This window comes from Alosa pseudoharengus, unplaced genomic scaffold (assembly GCF_046254945.1).
Source record: "Alosa pseudoharengus isolate Yale_2024_CS ecotype anadromous, Long Island Sound unplaced genomic scaffold, YU_APseudo_1.1 YU_APseudo_1.1_scf_9, whole genome shotgun sequence".
Taxonomy (NCBI): Eukaryota; Metazoa; Chordata; class Actinopteri; order Clupeiformes; family Clupeidae; genus Alosa; species Alosa pseudoharengus.
The window spans coordinates 2,949,337-2,967,053 of record NW_027468881.1 but is presented as its reverse complement, the minus strand read 5'-3'; the positions used below and the strand labels follow the sequence as shown (position 1 = coordinate 2,967,053).

The 17,717-nt window shown below is 38.6% G+C and overlaps 1 protein-coding gene across 1 annotated transcript in view; it reads right to left on the bottom strand.

Annotated features, from left to right (window-relative positions):
* Positions 1 to 322: 322 nt before the first annotated feature.
* rprd1b (regulation of nuclear pre-mRNA domain containing 1B) overlaps positions 323 to 17,717 on the bottom strand; it is a 39,206-nt gene continuing 21,811 nt past the window's right edge. The window contains exons 3-7 of the mRNA XM_076277200.1: positions 14,177 to 14,316; positions 8,175 to 8,293; positions 3,076 to 3,202; positions 2,825 to 3,000; positions 323 to 1,354 (exon numbers count right to left, since the gene is read on the bottom strand). Of these exons, the coding sequence (XP_076133315.1) occupies positions 1,205 to 1,354; positions 2,825 to 3,000; positions 3,076 to 3,202; positions 8,175 to 8,293; positions 14,177 to 14,316 (712 nt within the window). The 3' untranslated portion in view covers positions 323 to 1,204. The remainder of the gene's footprint in view (positions 1,355 to 2,824; positions 3,001 to 3,075; positions 3,203 to 8,174; positions 8,294 to 14,176; positions 14,317 to 17,717) is intronic.

Sequence of the window (17,717 nt, the reverse complement as noted above, 5' to 3'; positions counted from 1 at the left end):
GACAAACCCCTAAGCTATTCGCGATTGACCATGCGTTTCAGATCGCAGAGATAGCCCAAAATAAAAAGGAAAGAGGCCTCATATTTATATATATATTTTAAAATAATTGTATTACTTTTACTATATTTTAACTGTTGTGATCTGTTGATTTCTGATTTACTGATGATGTAAAGCGCATTGAACTGCCTTGGTTTGAAAGGCAAATATAATGGCCTTGCCTTGCCTAATGAGGAACATTTAGATATAATAGTAGATATAATAATTAATTATATATAACTAATATAATAATTAATTAGATATATTTTAAAAAGACACCATAATATAAACGTTTACCAAAATACCCTCTTTATTAAACTTTATATGGTTACTGATATAGCAACAGACATAATCCCATACATATTGCAGCATAGAAATTAAGACATATATGCATCAAAGGTTCGATGCTTTGATGGATAAATTAGGCTAATATTGTGTACTTCCACTGCCACAATGTAAAAGTTCAGAATGCACCATCTGACTCAATGATTTTCAGGAAGACTTCTCAAGCTTGGGCATGGGCAACGTTACAAACATTTTATTGCCATTAAAAAAAAATTAAATAGAAATCAGAAGCTGAATAATACTTCCAAATGCTGTAACAACCATGAAATGCTGAAAAGGTGTATGAGTTGAAAAATGACATGAGCGATGGCTTTTATAGTCCAGTACTTTCACATTCAACAATGAAGAAAGTTGCATTATGTCATTAGCAGTACCAGGATAGGCAAAAGTGTTGCCATGTGTATCCTAAAGCACAGCTACTACCAAAATATCAGTCACTAGTTTGATGTTGATCTACAGTATCAGTTCATGTCTATGAAGTAATACGTAATTTGAATGACCGAACAAGTGATATTAGCAACAGTAATAACACTATTCATTTCTCTGTGTTGATTGTTTCCTACAGTACTACAAATTTGCAGTATGGTTTTACCTCCATATATCACTGTGTATTCCACTTTTGCATACCAAACTAGACAAGACTGCTTTGCTGTTTTCAATGTAGCTACAGACTTCGTCCTTTCAACTTCCAAAGATCTCTGCTGAGAGGATGGCGTTCAGGTGCTGCAACACGTTTAGTGACATTTTGTATGTCTTCCAATGGATATTAGAGGGTAAGTGAAACCTGTCAACTCCTTTATTAAGCCATCCAAGAACCCAGGGATCAGTCTGTAGAGAACAGGTCTCCTGCTGAGGGCAGAGGAGCCAGGCCTCCAGTGACATTTGGCAGTAGAGAAAGATCAGGCAGGCTCTGGATGTGCGACTTCAGCTCCTTCCGAACTTGAGTTACTCGTGCCAGTTTCTGTTTGTACTCCTGAAAAAGCACCATACCAAAAGCATTACCATACCAAGATGAAATACATTAAAGTACAAATTGAAAGTGGGTCTCGTTTGGACCCTGTCTGAAGGCATGGACTCCTGGAGATCTGCACACTGGAGAGCTCCCATTAAAGGTTTTTTTTTTTTTTTTACAGTGACGTTTCAAGAGAAGTTGTTCATTGAGTGAGAGAAGATCCAAATTGCGGGGATAGCCAGAACAGATGAAACATGTTTTAATCAAACGTAATTTACAAAGAGATCGTATCACACTGAAAACTCATATTTTGTCACTAGCAACCTAGCCTATATCTGTCCTCTGTCAAATACAGTTGCATTATCAGCCCTGACCAAAATCGGAATTATTTATGTAAAAGTGGAACGTGCGTAATGTTTCATTCTCCCTCCTTTTCAGCACGAATGAAACAGCATGAACCATATCGTTTCTCCCGTATTTTATTTGGCAAATTTGACAACAGTCAGCTTACATTTCAAATCATCTTCTACTTCTACTTCTTTCTCTCTATCCCCATGGTGGTACGCATTTAGAATAAAGAATAACGTATGGAAACTCTTTTGTTTTGTTGCCTGCATAAAAACAAGTTTACCATCGGCCTGTTCGCAAATTTGAAACCAAAGGGATGAATTGAACGGTGACGAAGTCGGACATATAGGCATAGTTCATATTGAAAAAAAGTTATACAATTTGGAACTCTAGCTTTTCCCCACCGCAGTCTTTTAATGTCACCTAATCATAACGTTAGCGTGCGCACTGCGCAGTCTGCACCATACTGGCTTAAGCCCAATTCACACTAAAGATTAGCGACGAGATGAGCTGCAACATTCTATAAACCAGCAACTTGATGCAACATTCTAAAACCTTGCAACCGTGACTGGACATGGTGAATGCTTTGCGACGGCTTGCAACAACGTGTAACATCTAATTCACACTGCTGCAACTCCTTTCTGCAACGGTTTCGTCTCATTGCGAATCTTTGGTGTGAATTGGGCTTTAAACAGACGATTTGACGGGTTTTAGAAGATTAAATACAACCCGAAACTAAAAAACAGACCAGGCCTCTATTTGAGACCGGCCTCTAACCCAAACCTGTAGCCACACCAGGCATTTAAAAGAGACAGGCGTCTATTTGGGACTCGGCTATTATTTGAAGTTTCACGGTAATACTTAACAGGGAGCAAATTAAGATGTTGGTCAGACTATAAGGAGAATAGCAATAATAAACAACAATGTCAATTCAATCAATAGCCTAATGAAATAAACAATGGAAATGAGGGAACATATCAATAATAAAGAATATTGTCCATTCAATCAATAATATAATAACAATAACATGGTAAGACTACATTAAGGAGAATATCAATAATAAACATATATTTACACATACATATAACATATATACAACATATTTAGTATGGTATGATTCACAAAGTTGTGTCAGATACTTGCCTCTAGTTTCTTCTCACGTTCAGTGAGGGCTTCCTTCTGGCTGTGAATGTACTCAGTGAGCATTCGAGCCAGCTGCCGTCTGTCCTCCAATTCTGCTGCTAACCGCCCATTGTACTCTGCCAGTAGTAGACATGCCTCATCTACCGTCTTGGATAACCTGTCTGCTGCCTCTTTATCTGAAAGAGTAATTGTGTAAGCAAGAATTCAACAACCATCTACATCATGACAAGATTCTAGGCCCATTAACTCACCAGTGATCTTTTCCAGGAGTGACACATCTTGGACCTCCTGTGGTAGAGAGGCAATCTTTTGTCTCACAGCAGCATCTCCAGAAGCAGCATTCTCCAAATCCTGGAGGGCTTTTACTAACTCCTCTGTCTGAGGAGGAAGAAAAAGGCGGAGTAGGATGAGGTTTCATCTTGCATGGTTTGACTGAGCTTTTTTGACATTTCAAGGAAATAGAACATTTTTTTAGTTTAATTGGGGCTTGCTTCACTGAAGACATTTTACATTGGTTGCATGCCAATGGGTGTAGACCGTGGGCAAATTTTGGTCTAAGGTACTGGTCCAGGCTGTATAGCATTGACAACTCTTCAATAGTCATTGTAAACAAACAGAAACAGTTCATAGCTACATTTGTGCTTAATACAATAGCCAACAGCTTCTTTACTCACATAGAGGTATACACATACATGTACATCTCTACCATAATGTTTGATAAAATGTTTTGCATGGCTAGGGGCAAAACCCAGTACTGGGCTAATTTCATCCATATGTGTAGTGAAAATAAGATTCAGGTGGAAAAATACTGCCATTCTCCTTTACTGGTAACAATAATGGCTTTTTATAGTGAATTCTGGCGTCAGATGTAATTCTCTTTCAAAAATAAAATAAATTGTTTGTTGCTACTCTGTTAAACTAGCCATCTTTAATGGATGTGTATGAAATGAATGGACAACATACAATTGAATCAGACTTGAGAAGGAGCATTACATTGGTCACATTTAGAAACATTGGGAAATACCAACATTAAAAGGTGCAATAGCAACAGCAAACAACAGCAAATTAGCAACAGAATGTGAAAAAACACTGTTTTATAGCATTTTAATGATAACAGTGACAATGTAATTTGGCTTTAAAGAAATTATTATGACCGCCGCTAGCGAAGCGGTCATATAGGGATTTTTTTTTTTCCCCGTCATCTACTTCCTGAATTTTTGGTCAACGATACCCGGGACACCGAACCACCGGGGCAATATTATTCTGCTTCAATCGCCCCTATCTTCAGTTAAGATGTTCAGAACTGCACCAAATTTTATTTGTATGATTGGCCTGGCATTCTCTGGGGGTATGCCAAGTTTCGTAGAATTTCATCCATGGGGGGGGGTCTTTAAAAAAATAGATTATGTGTACATTTAGTGACTGTACACTCATTGGCCTGTAGATGGCGGTGCACACATATACACATGCACACACACACAAGCACCCACATACTATCGGTATTAGAACGGCCGATACATAATTACAAATTCAGTAGGATTAAAAGCCAAAATATATATTCATCATCATCATGGCTGCATTTCCAGTATTGGCGTTAAGTAGTCGTTTGTCCACTAGATGGCGCATCGTTGCAGTGAGACGTAATTTTGTTGGAAGTTAAACGTGGGTTGGAATAACAATGGACGCGTCCTACAAGGACTATAGTTTACCGCAGAGAACGTCTAATAAGGATAGGATGATGTTCACATGAAATGTAATTCCCATTTCTTCTTGAAGCCGAAATAAATCTGAGGATGTTTATCGGACATGCTTGGTTTTTACTGCAGGTACGTTAATCTTATAATATGAATAAGGACCTAGGTAATGTTACCGTTAGCGTTGATTGAGTGATGGAGGCCAATTTGATTGATTGCATTTGTAGAAAACTATAAATGCGGTTATACCAAGCAAATTGATAGCAGCACTGTAATTGTATCTTTCGACTGTCATTTGTTGCATGTGCTTCAAAAATCATTCTGTGCAATGGAAGATTTACCAACGTTACACCGGTCTGATACAGTTTTGCCTATACATGCGTGAGACTGAGACGCCTGTTTATTTTGTGTATAAGTGCGTGCAGGGTGTGAGAGGGGAATCGATGTGCTTTGATTCCAGCTTGGTAGTTGTAGTCTGTGAAATTAAAAAGCACGTGTGTGTGAAGTATCCAAACAATGACACCTTCATTTCATTATGGCTGCTTTAGCAACACACCTTAAGCTACTGTGTAGCCTAGTGGGTCCCATTTAGAAGTGGCTACTTCATTCGCGCTTTCCTTGACTCATGGAGCTGCGTGAATTTTATTACAACTTTTCGCCACGATATGGCAGTTTAAGTCCGCTTGATACTGTAAGGCGTAAGCCATTGGTTTCCAAAGGAGATTTTATTTGTGTCGCCAGCATAGCCTATTGACAATTTATGTTGTAAATAGGCCTACCTTATAAGCCTACCTGTAGCTTAGGGAAGCTAACAGCTTTCTATTAGGATCTAGTTTGTTAGTTACAGTTTTGTCATAACTCCCTGATGCATTTTTGCATTTAGAATAGCCAGAGCGTGAACAATATCGGGTGCCTATGGACTAGGCTTGGTGAACCCATTTATTTTTTGATTTCTTAAAAGATTGAGGTTGGTCTGGTGAAAGCCAGACTAGCCATGGACCTCAGTTACACAATGCAAGGGAACATGAATCAGCCTATATTTGCACGAACAATAACGGACAACAGCTCTTCAACTTTGGCCCGTTAAAATGTGTATGAACAGTCTAGCGACGCATTTCATCAAGGCCCATTTGGACATGTCAGTTATTTCCACTAGATGTAAAACAGCATTTCGTTTCAGACTACTGTTACTTAATTTGTGCATTAACAATAACGTTTCAGACTACTGTTACTTAATTTGTGCATTGACAATAAAGTATTACATGAACTAAAGATGACTAAAATCTTATGTAGAAGAAGAAACATTCACAAAAAGTCCATCCATCCAAAAATGACCTTTGTTTTTGATAGCTGTTGAAAACGGCATGGAACTGACAGAGATGTTTTTGTTTATAAATAAATAAATAAATAAATAAATAAATAACATTATGCTGATACCTTTTGCTTTTCCCAAATACAATGTAGCCTACAGGTGTAAGTGACCTTTCATCAATCCAGTTGCAATGGATGAACTGTGATGAACTGCCCTACTTGTGATTGTTTAGAGATGTTTAGAGAAGGTTTTATAACAATGCTACATCTTCTTTGGCTATTCTACAATCTATTCACCTTTTCAGCACCAGTAGGCTACTCTCTGTGCAGCCGCACACACACACTCAGGCATGCCAAACAAGCATACACAAAAGTTTCAAGAGTGGGGGATGGAGTAAAATATGGAGACAAATTGAAGTGTGATTTATTTTCGCGGAACGGATGTACAGGACTGAGCGGCGGTCATATTTTGTACCGCTATGCGGTACATCTAGTTTCTTAAGAAATACTACCAATTTGATGCTCTTTAATAGCCTTGCCATGCCCGGCAACCCCCCCCCCCCCACACACACATTAATTTTATTCACAAACTGAATTTCCAAAGCTAGGCCTACAACTTCAGAAAAATGAGAAAGAAAATACGGTGAAGATTATGTTAAATATGGATTTAAAGTAACGATTGATAAAACTGGAGAGGATGTAGCCTACCACTGTTTCGTATGTTCAACGTTGCTTTCAACGAGGCCATGAATTAAACCAAAACTTACTCGCCTCATGAGACATACATTACAGTTTCTTGAGTAGCCTATATGCAACAGATTTTGCGTGATGTCAAAGGACAGCCGCTCATGAGAAAGAGTGCTGTGAGGTGTCTTTTACCCTTTTCAACTATACCTCTGTCTGTACCATAGTACCACGAATAGACAGACTGTGTGGTGGGCTGTTCTAGAGATGTATGTTACTGGCTGAAAGAAAACTCAACATTCAAGCCTCTGTAACTCTTTGCCAGTACATTCCACAGTCACTCTGACTGAGAATTCTACAGGGTCTTAGCTTTCAAAAGAGGTCAAGCATTTGATGATGGGCCAAAGTGTGTGGGAACAGTGCCCTTCTAAGTAGATGATGTGCAATGTCGGGCAAAAAAAACATAAAATGGGTTTAACTGTTTAACTAATTTATGAATTGTGCACTGTCACTGTAAGGGCTTTATTAATAATAATAATAATAAAAATATAGCCACAAGCGGCAATGGCAAGCCCGAGCACCAGCGGTCCACAACCTGTGACATTTTGGAACAAAGCACTGACGTGGTGCGTTTGTCAAATGCACATATCTGATGTGTGTGCTATTTGTTTTTGCATGTTTTCTACATCGGAAGCACTTGCTCACTTCCTGTTGGGTGTGACGTTTTGCATGTGGCCATAAATATTTATTTCTTTGTTTTTGTGTGTTTTGACTAGTGACATCAATTAGAAAGCTTTTTGTGTCAGCCTGTGTATCTGTGTGTGTGTGTGTGCATGTGTGTGTGTGCAGATCTTTCCTATGTTTGCAATGTACAGGCAGGTCATTGTGTTTGTGTGTGTGTGTGAGGCAGAGAGAGACAGCAGGAGAGAGAGCGTGTGTGTAGTGAGACTCTGGTCTAATAATAATGTAAGTAATAATAAATAATGTAAATGAATGATAATAAAAAGGTGAAAATTTACACAAAAGAAAAACATGAATTATCCTGTGAACAGTTCAAGTACTGCAATAATCATGCTTTGTAAATTACATATTTTTTTCACAGCAGCTGAGCTTGGTTTACAATCTCCTACAACTAACAGCACTGCTGCTGGAAAAAATTGTAGGAGAAACACTGCTCAGTAACATAAATAATAGACTATATTATCCAGGGCAAACTTAAAGGTGCACTAAGCAATGTTGGGTAACGTCACTTCTGTTGATGTTCAAACAAAACAGAGAGCTAGCTCGCTCCTCCCTCCCGTGCAACTGAAACTCTCCTGAACACGCAAATCGTCGGTAAATGGCTGGAAAAGTTTGTTATATTTCATGGTCCAGGCTGTACCAGGGTGTTTTTGTTGCCATTTTTTGGGGCCTGGGCTGTCTACAAAGGCCTTTTTTTTACAGTGTATTCAGGGGAAGGGTAGCCAGCTGATTGTGAGATGTTTGCTGTATGTGACAAAATTTTTTAGCGTAGAAACTGTGACATCGCTCAGAGCACCTTTAAAATGGACTATGCTTAGCTTCTATTTTCTGAGGGACAACGTTGGCATCTAATGGTCAAACAATGGGCATTACATTAAATCAGGGTACAATATAATGTGTCTACACAGCATTTTTCATACCAGTTGTGGTCCACTGCCATCTGGATCCTTTGGAGAATAATGTGCTCTGTAGTCATCCTCCTCCTCCTCTTCCTCCTCCTGGATCTTTTGGAAGGCTCTTTTAGTGGCCTTTTTGTCCTCTGCAGACCACACAAACATGTCTGACACATCCTTGATGAAAACCATTTCAGGAATGACCATATGACTTGACAAATATAACTCAATATAATTAAAAAATCCAATATCAGGTTCCACAGGGCCAAAACAGGTTAATCGGTCAGGTTAATCACAAGCAACTACCACGCACATACATTCTGGGCCTGTGTAATATGAGGAAATAGGAAAAACAAAAATATCCAAAAAGTAAACAAAGCAGTGTTTGCCAAAAATGGTCATGCAATACAGCTACTTTTAATTATGACTGCTGCTAGCATAGCGGTCATATAGGGTTTGTCGGGAACAATTAAACCGATAGGGACTAAGTTCAGTGTAAATTGACCCATAGTCCTGTTGTTCAAGCTCATCACATGCACCCCATATGAAAAAGAATGAGACAATTTGGGACAACATAGGCCAAGTTATGGACAGGCAGCTTAAAGCAGACCCATACGTTGTCCCAATTGTCCCATTCTTTTTCCGATGGGCTGCATCTGGTGAGCTTATACAACAGGGCTATTGGACAATTTACACTAAACTTACACTTTAATAGTCCCTATCAGTTGAGATGTTCTGAAAATAAATGAATTTGTCTATATTTAGTGACTGTACACCCATTGGCCTGTAGATGGGGGAGTTGATCGAAGGGTTGCTGGTAGAGGATGATGACGAGAGAAGCTACAAGGCAGAACTGTCTCACACTCTCTCTCTCTCACACACACATGCACGCATACACACGCACACAGACAAGCATACACAAAAAATGCAAGAGTAGGGGTAGGAGAAGGAGATAAGAGTAGGAGATGGAGACATATTGACAAGCATTCATTTTCGCAGAGAGGATGTACAGGACTGAGCGGCGGTCATATTTTGTACCACTATGCAGTACATCTAGTTAAGAATATGTCTGATAGACATTGCAAATGGCACAGGTGTTGTCAGTCCTTGGTCCTTTGGTTGTGGAGGAAAGAAAGAGGCAGATTTAGTCATCAAGAGGCAAAACACTACGAACTGGGATTGTATCTGCATAGGGGAAATTGATGATTACACTACAGGTAAGCAACAGGAGATCATTAGTAGCTCAACGACAACGTCTCATGGTGTGTGCAGGATGCATCACAAAAACTAGGGGCACAGACTCGCCAACTAGCCTGCTGTTGGCTTGGTGTGTTCAGGGCTTTAATTAATGACCTGCAATCCCTGTAATCAAGTTCCAATCTGAGTGGTGTATGAATTGCAATGAAATGTTTTGTATCTATAAATCTGTTTTGTGGCGTGTGTTTTGGGTTTTATTGAGGGTTTGCCGTTTTGCCTTTTTAGGGCTGTATAAAGTTGACCAAATGAATATAGGCTGTTAGGCATGAATTAAGTAAGATACTTTGTTGCTACTACTGCAACCCTTCCAATGTTAATGGAGACGAATGTTGACATTTTCCCATATTTTGGGTGACAAAACCCAATTTTCAATGTTGACAGCTATGGAACGAAAGAGAACGTAATATGGCGCCTATGCCTAGATGACCCTCAGTCTCCACGGAGTCTCTTCAAAAGCCACAGTGCGAGGCCTTTATTTTACTCCCTAGGCTACTCTGCAAGAAAGAAGGGAATGAGGGATACACTTAGTGTGCAGAGGGGTACCCGAAGTGTGAGAGAGCTACATGGAAAATATGCACCAAACAAGCCACTTGAAATTTTGCTGTTTTCATGAATACAAAATTTTGGTGCCCCCCACCCCCCCCCCCGACTAAAAAAAGTTGGGTGACCCTCCCGTCAACAAAGAATAAAAAGACATGACCCTCCCCTATTGTCCTCCGGTGGTCCATTCCATAAATACCGAACGGACCCTAAAGGTCCCAACTTAAACTTGACACACTTCAACATTGCTCTGTATGAGCGTGTCCGGAAACAGTGCTGGAACGAATTAGCAAGTATGTTAACTAGCTAGGTAGTAGGTTAGCGAATGATGATCGAAAACTCATGAAAACGCAAGATCTGGACATTTTATCTGGACGTTTGATCTTAACTCGGCTTTTGATGGTTGCCGCTTTGTTTCGAATCAGTCACTGATTAGCCTATATGCACGCCAGGTCAAAATCAGGTCATTTATTTTCGTGGGTTTATCACTAGGTGGCATGTCTCGTTAGATCTCTTCCCAGAAACTTTGCAGGCAACACTTCTCAGGTGCTGAAGGGAGAAATGAAAAAGTCGAAGAAAAAGATTTTGAACAGGGAACAGGGATTTTGATGAAAACTAGCCACTGTTTAGCTTGGGATTTCTCAGGAACAGAGGCGTTTAGAAAATACACGGTTTGCACCCACTGAGAGCTTAAAGTCTCACCTTTCAAACGAGCCATTGTATGTGTTCATACCTATAACACAGAATATGCTGTGGCTGTACAAAAATCATCAACAATGGTCTAGATTGCTGGCACTCTAGGACAAAGCTTCCGAAAACAGCTTGGCATTCAATGAGTTAAAGTAAGCCCATTCAGAATAATCATAGCCCATTTAGAATTGATTACACTGGTGCTTTCTTTTGAATGCATTTTGGGATACTGATCATGAAAAACACCTAACGATTTTGCATAACATACCAATTTTGTTGTTATTGTCTATTTTTGTAATTTCCCACTGTAGTATTATATTGCCCCCAAAGTAAGCCGTTTTGTCCTGTCCAAGCATGCTTTGGCATAACTTACGGGAGTACATTATGGATTTTAGGCTATACATCATAAATACAGGGATTAAAGTGAAAAAAAATCTTTTGACTGAACTTTTTTCAGGCCATAAGTCATACGTTGTTCATATCTACCTATAGAGATAGCACCCCTTTTGCGGTCGCGACCTATTGGTTTTTAATGCACAAAAAGATGCAAACAGCAAAGTAAAGGGAGTATTTGCCTTATTCACACGCCGGCCATTGTTTAAACCAAAACGAGGCTACAGGGTACACTTACTATATAATTAATGCCACCTACAGGTGAATGCATAGAACATAACAATCCTATGGTTTGTGTACCCTGTAGCCTCGTTTTAGCCGCCAATGGCCACCATGTGAATAAGGCGAATTGAGTGTTCTTGATTGAGATTGAGTTTTCCTGATGAACAAAAATATATTTTAGTACCATCCCTAACCATTGCTGATTAGCCATTGCTGTTCTTTTCTATTGCTTATTTAATTACTTCAGGCCAAAAGTGTTTAAAGGGGAGATTTTTTTCTTGTTAATATGCAATTCAACACCAAGTAAAATCTATAAAATCAAGTTTGCAAGACTTCCCATTTCCTCATCAAAGTAACGAATCAGAACATTCTAGATATTGTTCATAATTCCATTTGTTGCCTCATCCGCATTTAATGAAAACATGGTAATTTTGAGTTTTACAGATAACTCAGTTTTCCAATGAGCAGCAATACTGTGTGTGCTCATGCAGGAGGTCTGCGCATTTGATAACAACAATCTGGAGACGGCGCTTTTGTCTTCAGCAACAGATTGTATAAGGTTGACAAGAGGTTGCGATATGGTGAAGGACAGGTCGTGTTGCGCTATGAAAGAACATGCGTAGCCTACTTTCTAAACATAAAAACGGTCAGCCATAGATAAACGTAGCCTACCTCTGTCGTGGTGGCTAGTTGCACCAGGTAGGGAAGATGTCCTGAAGTGCACCAACGTTAACCTCATGGCGGTCTTCTGATTGGTGGCGTGCTAAAACGTTTTCCTATTGCATCCATAAACAATTTTCTTGCAGCGAACCGCGCAAAAGCAAACCCCTGCACTTTAATTTCTTTACACCATGGCTTGTTAGTTCTCCTCCGTTTCCAACAGCTGCCCATCTCCATTTATTTTTTAACTTTTGACACCTGCCTTCCTTTAGCAACAACGCATCCATGACAGCTAGTGGCCTTGCCAAATAGACGCACACAAATCATGACGCTAATATGCGAGGTTCTGGTAGGCCTACTGGTTATGGTTTTGTGCTATAAATTAATAATATTTTATAGCAAAGTTTTAAGTTGACTATTTTAATTGAATGATTATTTTTTGTCAACATACACTCACAACCTACTGTCGTTAAAAGTGAGGCCTAAGCAAAATAGTCTACAATGCTGTCTGTGCGTCACAAACACGACTGACCCCCTTACTCGACAGTTCGCGATGATGACAATATTATTATTATTTTATGTTAACACGCTTAGACAAAACCTCCCGTCGCAAATTGTGAAAAACATTGTTGTCATAATAGACGGGATAATAAATTGCATAGGCTACGGTTTATATTGCGTCGCTTTACACATAATGTTAGTTGCATTGATTAAAAACTGTAACAATAACAGTAGCCTACATCGGGTGGCATAGCAGGCTATCTGTTCAAGTCATAGGTGACACCCAAAATGAATGACCTCCCCTGACAAGAGTTCGCGATAGTAAGAAATTGTCTACATTGATGCACGGAAAGAACACAGCCTATGCTTCTTCTCATATCCAATAAAAAAAAGTTAAACTGATTGGCCAACCTCATCGGCTGTCTCGATTGTGTCACTATAATCCAACTTTTAGACCGTTATAGTCCTCCATACTTGTTCTTTTTTTTTAAGCAAAGACAAGACAAGTGTGTAGCTACAACATAAACAAAGCGAAACTCATGGCTGACGTAGGCTATCTTCTTGAGCGGTCACTGATTGAGACACAGAAAGTTCTCAAGAACACTATTAGGTCTTAAACATTTACCTAATATTTGTAGTTGCCTTAAAAAAGGAAAAGCAAAGGCGACAGTTCCCCCCCCCCCTATTTTTTTTTCTCATCGGATTTGCATCGATCTCAAATATGACATTTCTAAAATCAAATTGACGGAAATCCGTCCTATGACGGAGAACTTTAATCCTTGTAAATATCAACTCGAAATTTTCATATCATGTGCTTCTTTATATTTTATGTGCACAGAGCAAGCTGTTTTGTTTTGTCCAAGCATGCGTGAGCATTGACATCCGAGTATAGATTTTGGGCTGCTAATCACCAAAATCACCTTGATAATCCCCTACCTATAGCACAAGGATTCCAGTCAGCCGTCATACTGAAATACAGAGGTTTGTTTATGGGCTGCCTAGGGCTGCCAACATCTGCTTCAGTGAGCCGTTCAGAATGTCCTGCACAATGTGATAGAATCGTGCGACTTGTTGAATAACACCACCTCACTTATGTGTATCTGGATCAAGTCTCTGCTCACAATTGAAGAACAACAGTGCAAGTTTGTTTTTATCCCACATGCTACCAAAATGTCAAAACAAAGCCATTGTGCAATATGCTTGTGTTTGTAAAGTAACAGGCATACATATGGGGACAGGGTTGTTCAGGCAGGTTCGAAAAACATTGTTGAGGTACTTTAACCTTTCGGTTTTTTGATTTATGCTATATAAAGTTATGGAAAAAGGGGTAAAAAAGAATCTGATAGGAGTGAGTGAGTGTCATCAAGCACTGCATAGGATTTTACACCCCTCATACAAAATCAAGTTTGCCAATTTGAAAGTGGACTGCTGACAGTTTCCTCTTTCTATGACAAAAACACAAGTCATTGGCATGGTTTTCAGCAAAAAATAACAATGTGGTATGGATTTCAGCAACATAGCAAGCTCCAGAGGGTTGTTCTGGTGACACAAAATTAACTAATTCATGTGGAAATCTGTGAAACACCTTAAACATTATTAAGTAAGGCCATTAAACAAATTGTGTGAAATCAGCACAAAACTTCAGCTTTCATAAAGTAATCATTTTTATTTTTCTCTTCCATTGTTTTGTTTTCAGTTTTAAGTTCCATAAAGGCTGAAAAGTTTAAAATTGAAGGCAAATTCCTGGCCATTCTACCAATCCTTACCTGCTGATTTTTGTTTTGGGCTGTTGGAGTCCTCAATGGCCAGCTTTAACTGCTGGATGAAGTCAGCACGGTACAAGCTGCGTTCCTGCCAGATAGTTAGAAGCCTCTCCATGGGCCTTTTACAGCCTTCATCTGCCTCCCTGATGACAATTGGGGAGAATAATCAACATCTACAACTGTGTTCAGAATTCACATCTCAGCAGCATAATTATTCAAATATGATAACAATAAATTTGAAAGTATTCAAGAAAATGTTTATCCCAAATCTGGGCATATTCTTACGAAGGACAAAATTGACTTGTGTAAATAAATAATTACCGTATTTTCCGGACTATAAGTCGCACTTTTTTTCATAGTTTGGCTAGTCCTGCGACTTATAGTCAGGTGCGACTTATATATGAAAAAAAATACATAATTGAACATGTTTTTAAATGTTAATTTATATTAACTGACATGAACCCTACATGAAACATTACCGTCTACAGCCTCGAGAGAGCGCTCTCAAATGCACAAGTCCTGTGCACTTTCAGTCAGAGATTAGTGCTTGCGCTATGCCTGAAACACACGTGCATACTTAAATACTCAAATTATGGCCGGGATTCTATTTATAGCCGGGCCTCAGATTCGGACAAATAAAAGCCAGTATAATTTTGCTTCAATTTAACTCATAAAAAAGCTCTTCTTAATTTATATTGTTGGTTGGTTTAATATTGTTGCCAATGAAAAGTCATCATCCTAGACCATGAGTCTCCAACACGTTGCTCTCAAGCTACCAGTAGCACGCAGCCCCTTTCTGAGCTAGAGGCTGAACCTACATTTAAACACAATTGTTGCTGCCAGGCATCGAATTTTTTTATTTTAAAAAATAACTAAATTTAGGCTCTCTTTAGTGCTGGGCGGTATACTGGTTCACACATATACCGGTGTATATTTTCGTTATGATATGAATTTTTAATATACCGCCATACCGGTGTATTTGATTACACAACGTTTGGAACGCTGCGCCGCGCGACAGTGTTTCAGACGGGACTTTTTTCACACGCACGCATGGTGCCACTGCGAGGAATAGTGAGGGTAAACACAAAACACCATACGTTTTTCCCCTGAAGTATGACCCTTAAGGCTTAATTTCTCCTTAGGTAAGGGGTTTATTTAAGGGTGTTGCACAGGATACCTTTAGTTAAGGAAAAACGTTAAGGGATACTGCATTGAAAGGGATTTACCAAAGATCCTTGATTACTAGCTCCGCTTTAACCCTTTCTGGATTTACCGTCACAAAAATTCTATTGAGATTGTTCTTATCATTCATCTCACCTTAAGAATATTCGCTGAAATTATCCAGGTAGCAAGTAAAGCATGTTATAGACATGCACTGAGCAATACTAGCTGGCTAGTTAGAAATGATCCTGACTGTCATCAGTGCACCAAAACGAACTTTGTTGTTAATGTTTTGCCTAGCGAACCGAACCGAACCTCATGGCAGGTTAAGACATCCACATCCACATGAAGTTAACGTTAGCCTACCACTAACGTCATGTAAACCACACAATAACAATAAGGCATGTTTCTGATAGGCCTATTTGACAGAGTAAGCATATTAGCAGAGAGGTTTTATTTTATTATTGTATAATTTTCAAAAAAGTATAATTATTGCAAGTTGCACTACTTTTTGTATTGGTTTGATACAAGATGTTTGTGAAATTTGCACAGTAAAAGTTCTGTATTTTGACTGCAATTGTCTTTGCATTCTGATTAGATTCTTCATTAGAATCATGAGTGGCTCTTTGTAAACAGCATCATTTTCTGGGGCCATGCAAAACTGCATTACCACTAGTGTGGAGCTATTCTACATCATGACAGTAAAATAGACCATCCTTCCTTAGTCAGTGTACTGCAGCAATTCCTCTCTCAAACTGTAGAAAATGCTGTGAACATCTGATTATGCATGGGGGGGAAAAATACCGTCATATACCGTGAAACCGTAAGAATTTTGAAAAATACCGTGATATACATTTTTGGTCATACCGCCCAGCACTAGCTCTCTTAGACCTCTTTGGCTATATGGAATAAGGTTTCCCTTGCAGCACAGCACACGTTCCATGAATTGCCATTGATAGCCTACCGGTATGCCGCTCCTATAACAAAAAGTATAGGCCTATGTCTCACAGTAAAACGCAAGAAATAAAGGCCTATAGCTGATGCGACTCATACTCAGGAGCGACTTATAGTCTGGAAAATACAGTAATCAAATTCTAAAATGAAAATAAATAAATGCATTCAATATTTCTTCCTGAATAATCATAATTCAGATCTACATCTATCTGTACTGTTATTCCAATGTGCCTTATACTTCTTCATTCATTCATTCATTCATTCAAAGCTTTATACACTCGTAGGGCATTGAGGTTTCCCTCATTTACAATGATGACGAGTTTACAAAGGTCATGCATAAAAAAAACAATAGAAAGGACAGATAAAAACATTTAAAATGTAAAATATAATTTCAAATATATACATATATACATACATCTTACTACAGTGCATGCAAAGTAATACACTGTATTGTTATTCAGGTTTTTTTTTTTTTATTCATCCAGGATGAATTCAGCTTGACCCACTGAACATAGAAATTTGGTTCAAATTTGCCATGTAGTTCTTGAAAAGAACATTTGACATATGTATTTTTCCTTTTTGTCTATATTATACTTTTTGAGATATTAACTAAAAACTAAAAATAATTTCTCCCATAATTTAATATTGGCCATTGTGACATTATGATAGAGTAGAGGTGCTTGATTGCCTATCTTAGGGCTCATTTACACGTATCTAGATATTTGTATAAACGCATACTTTTGTATGCGTTTGGCCCTTTCGTTTACACGTAAACAAAGTTTTAGCTCCCTCAAACGCATACTTTTACAAACGCACTCCAAAGTGAAGATTTTTTAAAACGATGACGTGTTTGATTATGTTGTGTTGATTCGATTTCATATACGTACAGCAAAGATTCTAGAGCGGAACTTTTGACGTGCAGTGTCTGCCTGAACATTTCGCACTGTACACACCAGTCTGATATGCAATTATTTTTATATTTTTATTATGTTGTGTTTACATTTCTTTGCATTATAGTTAGCTCAATATTACCCTGCACACAATGTCATTTGTTTATTTATTTATTATTTAGAATATGTTCATGTTGTGGCAAAAAGGTTTCTCTTTTTTTTGTTAATTTTGGCCAAGTTTGGATTGATACCAATCCTACGTCTTTGACTATCCAAAAGCACAACCAGTTTTATTAAGAGTGAGCAGTGTTACCACAACTAAGGTGGAAAATAAAAGTTTTGTGTTCAATGTATTTTTGTTAATGTTGTAATGGATTTTAAAACATGGTATCGGAAAAAGTATCGTTAAGGAACGGCATCGAAACTGAGGTATCGAAATTGGCACCGGATCGAAAGATTTTGAACGATGCCCAGCCCTAAATCGCTGATACAACCTTTAAGACTCTTTTGTTCCGTGGTGTTTTAAAAGTTAATTCAGC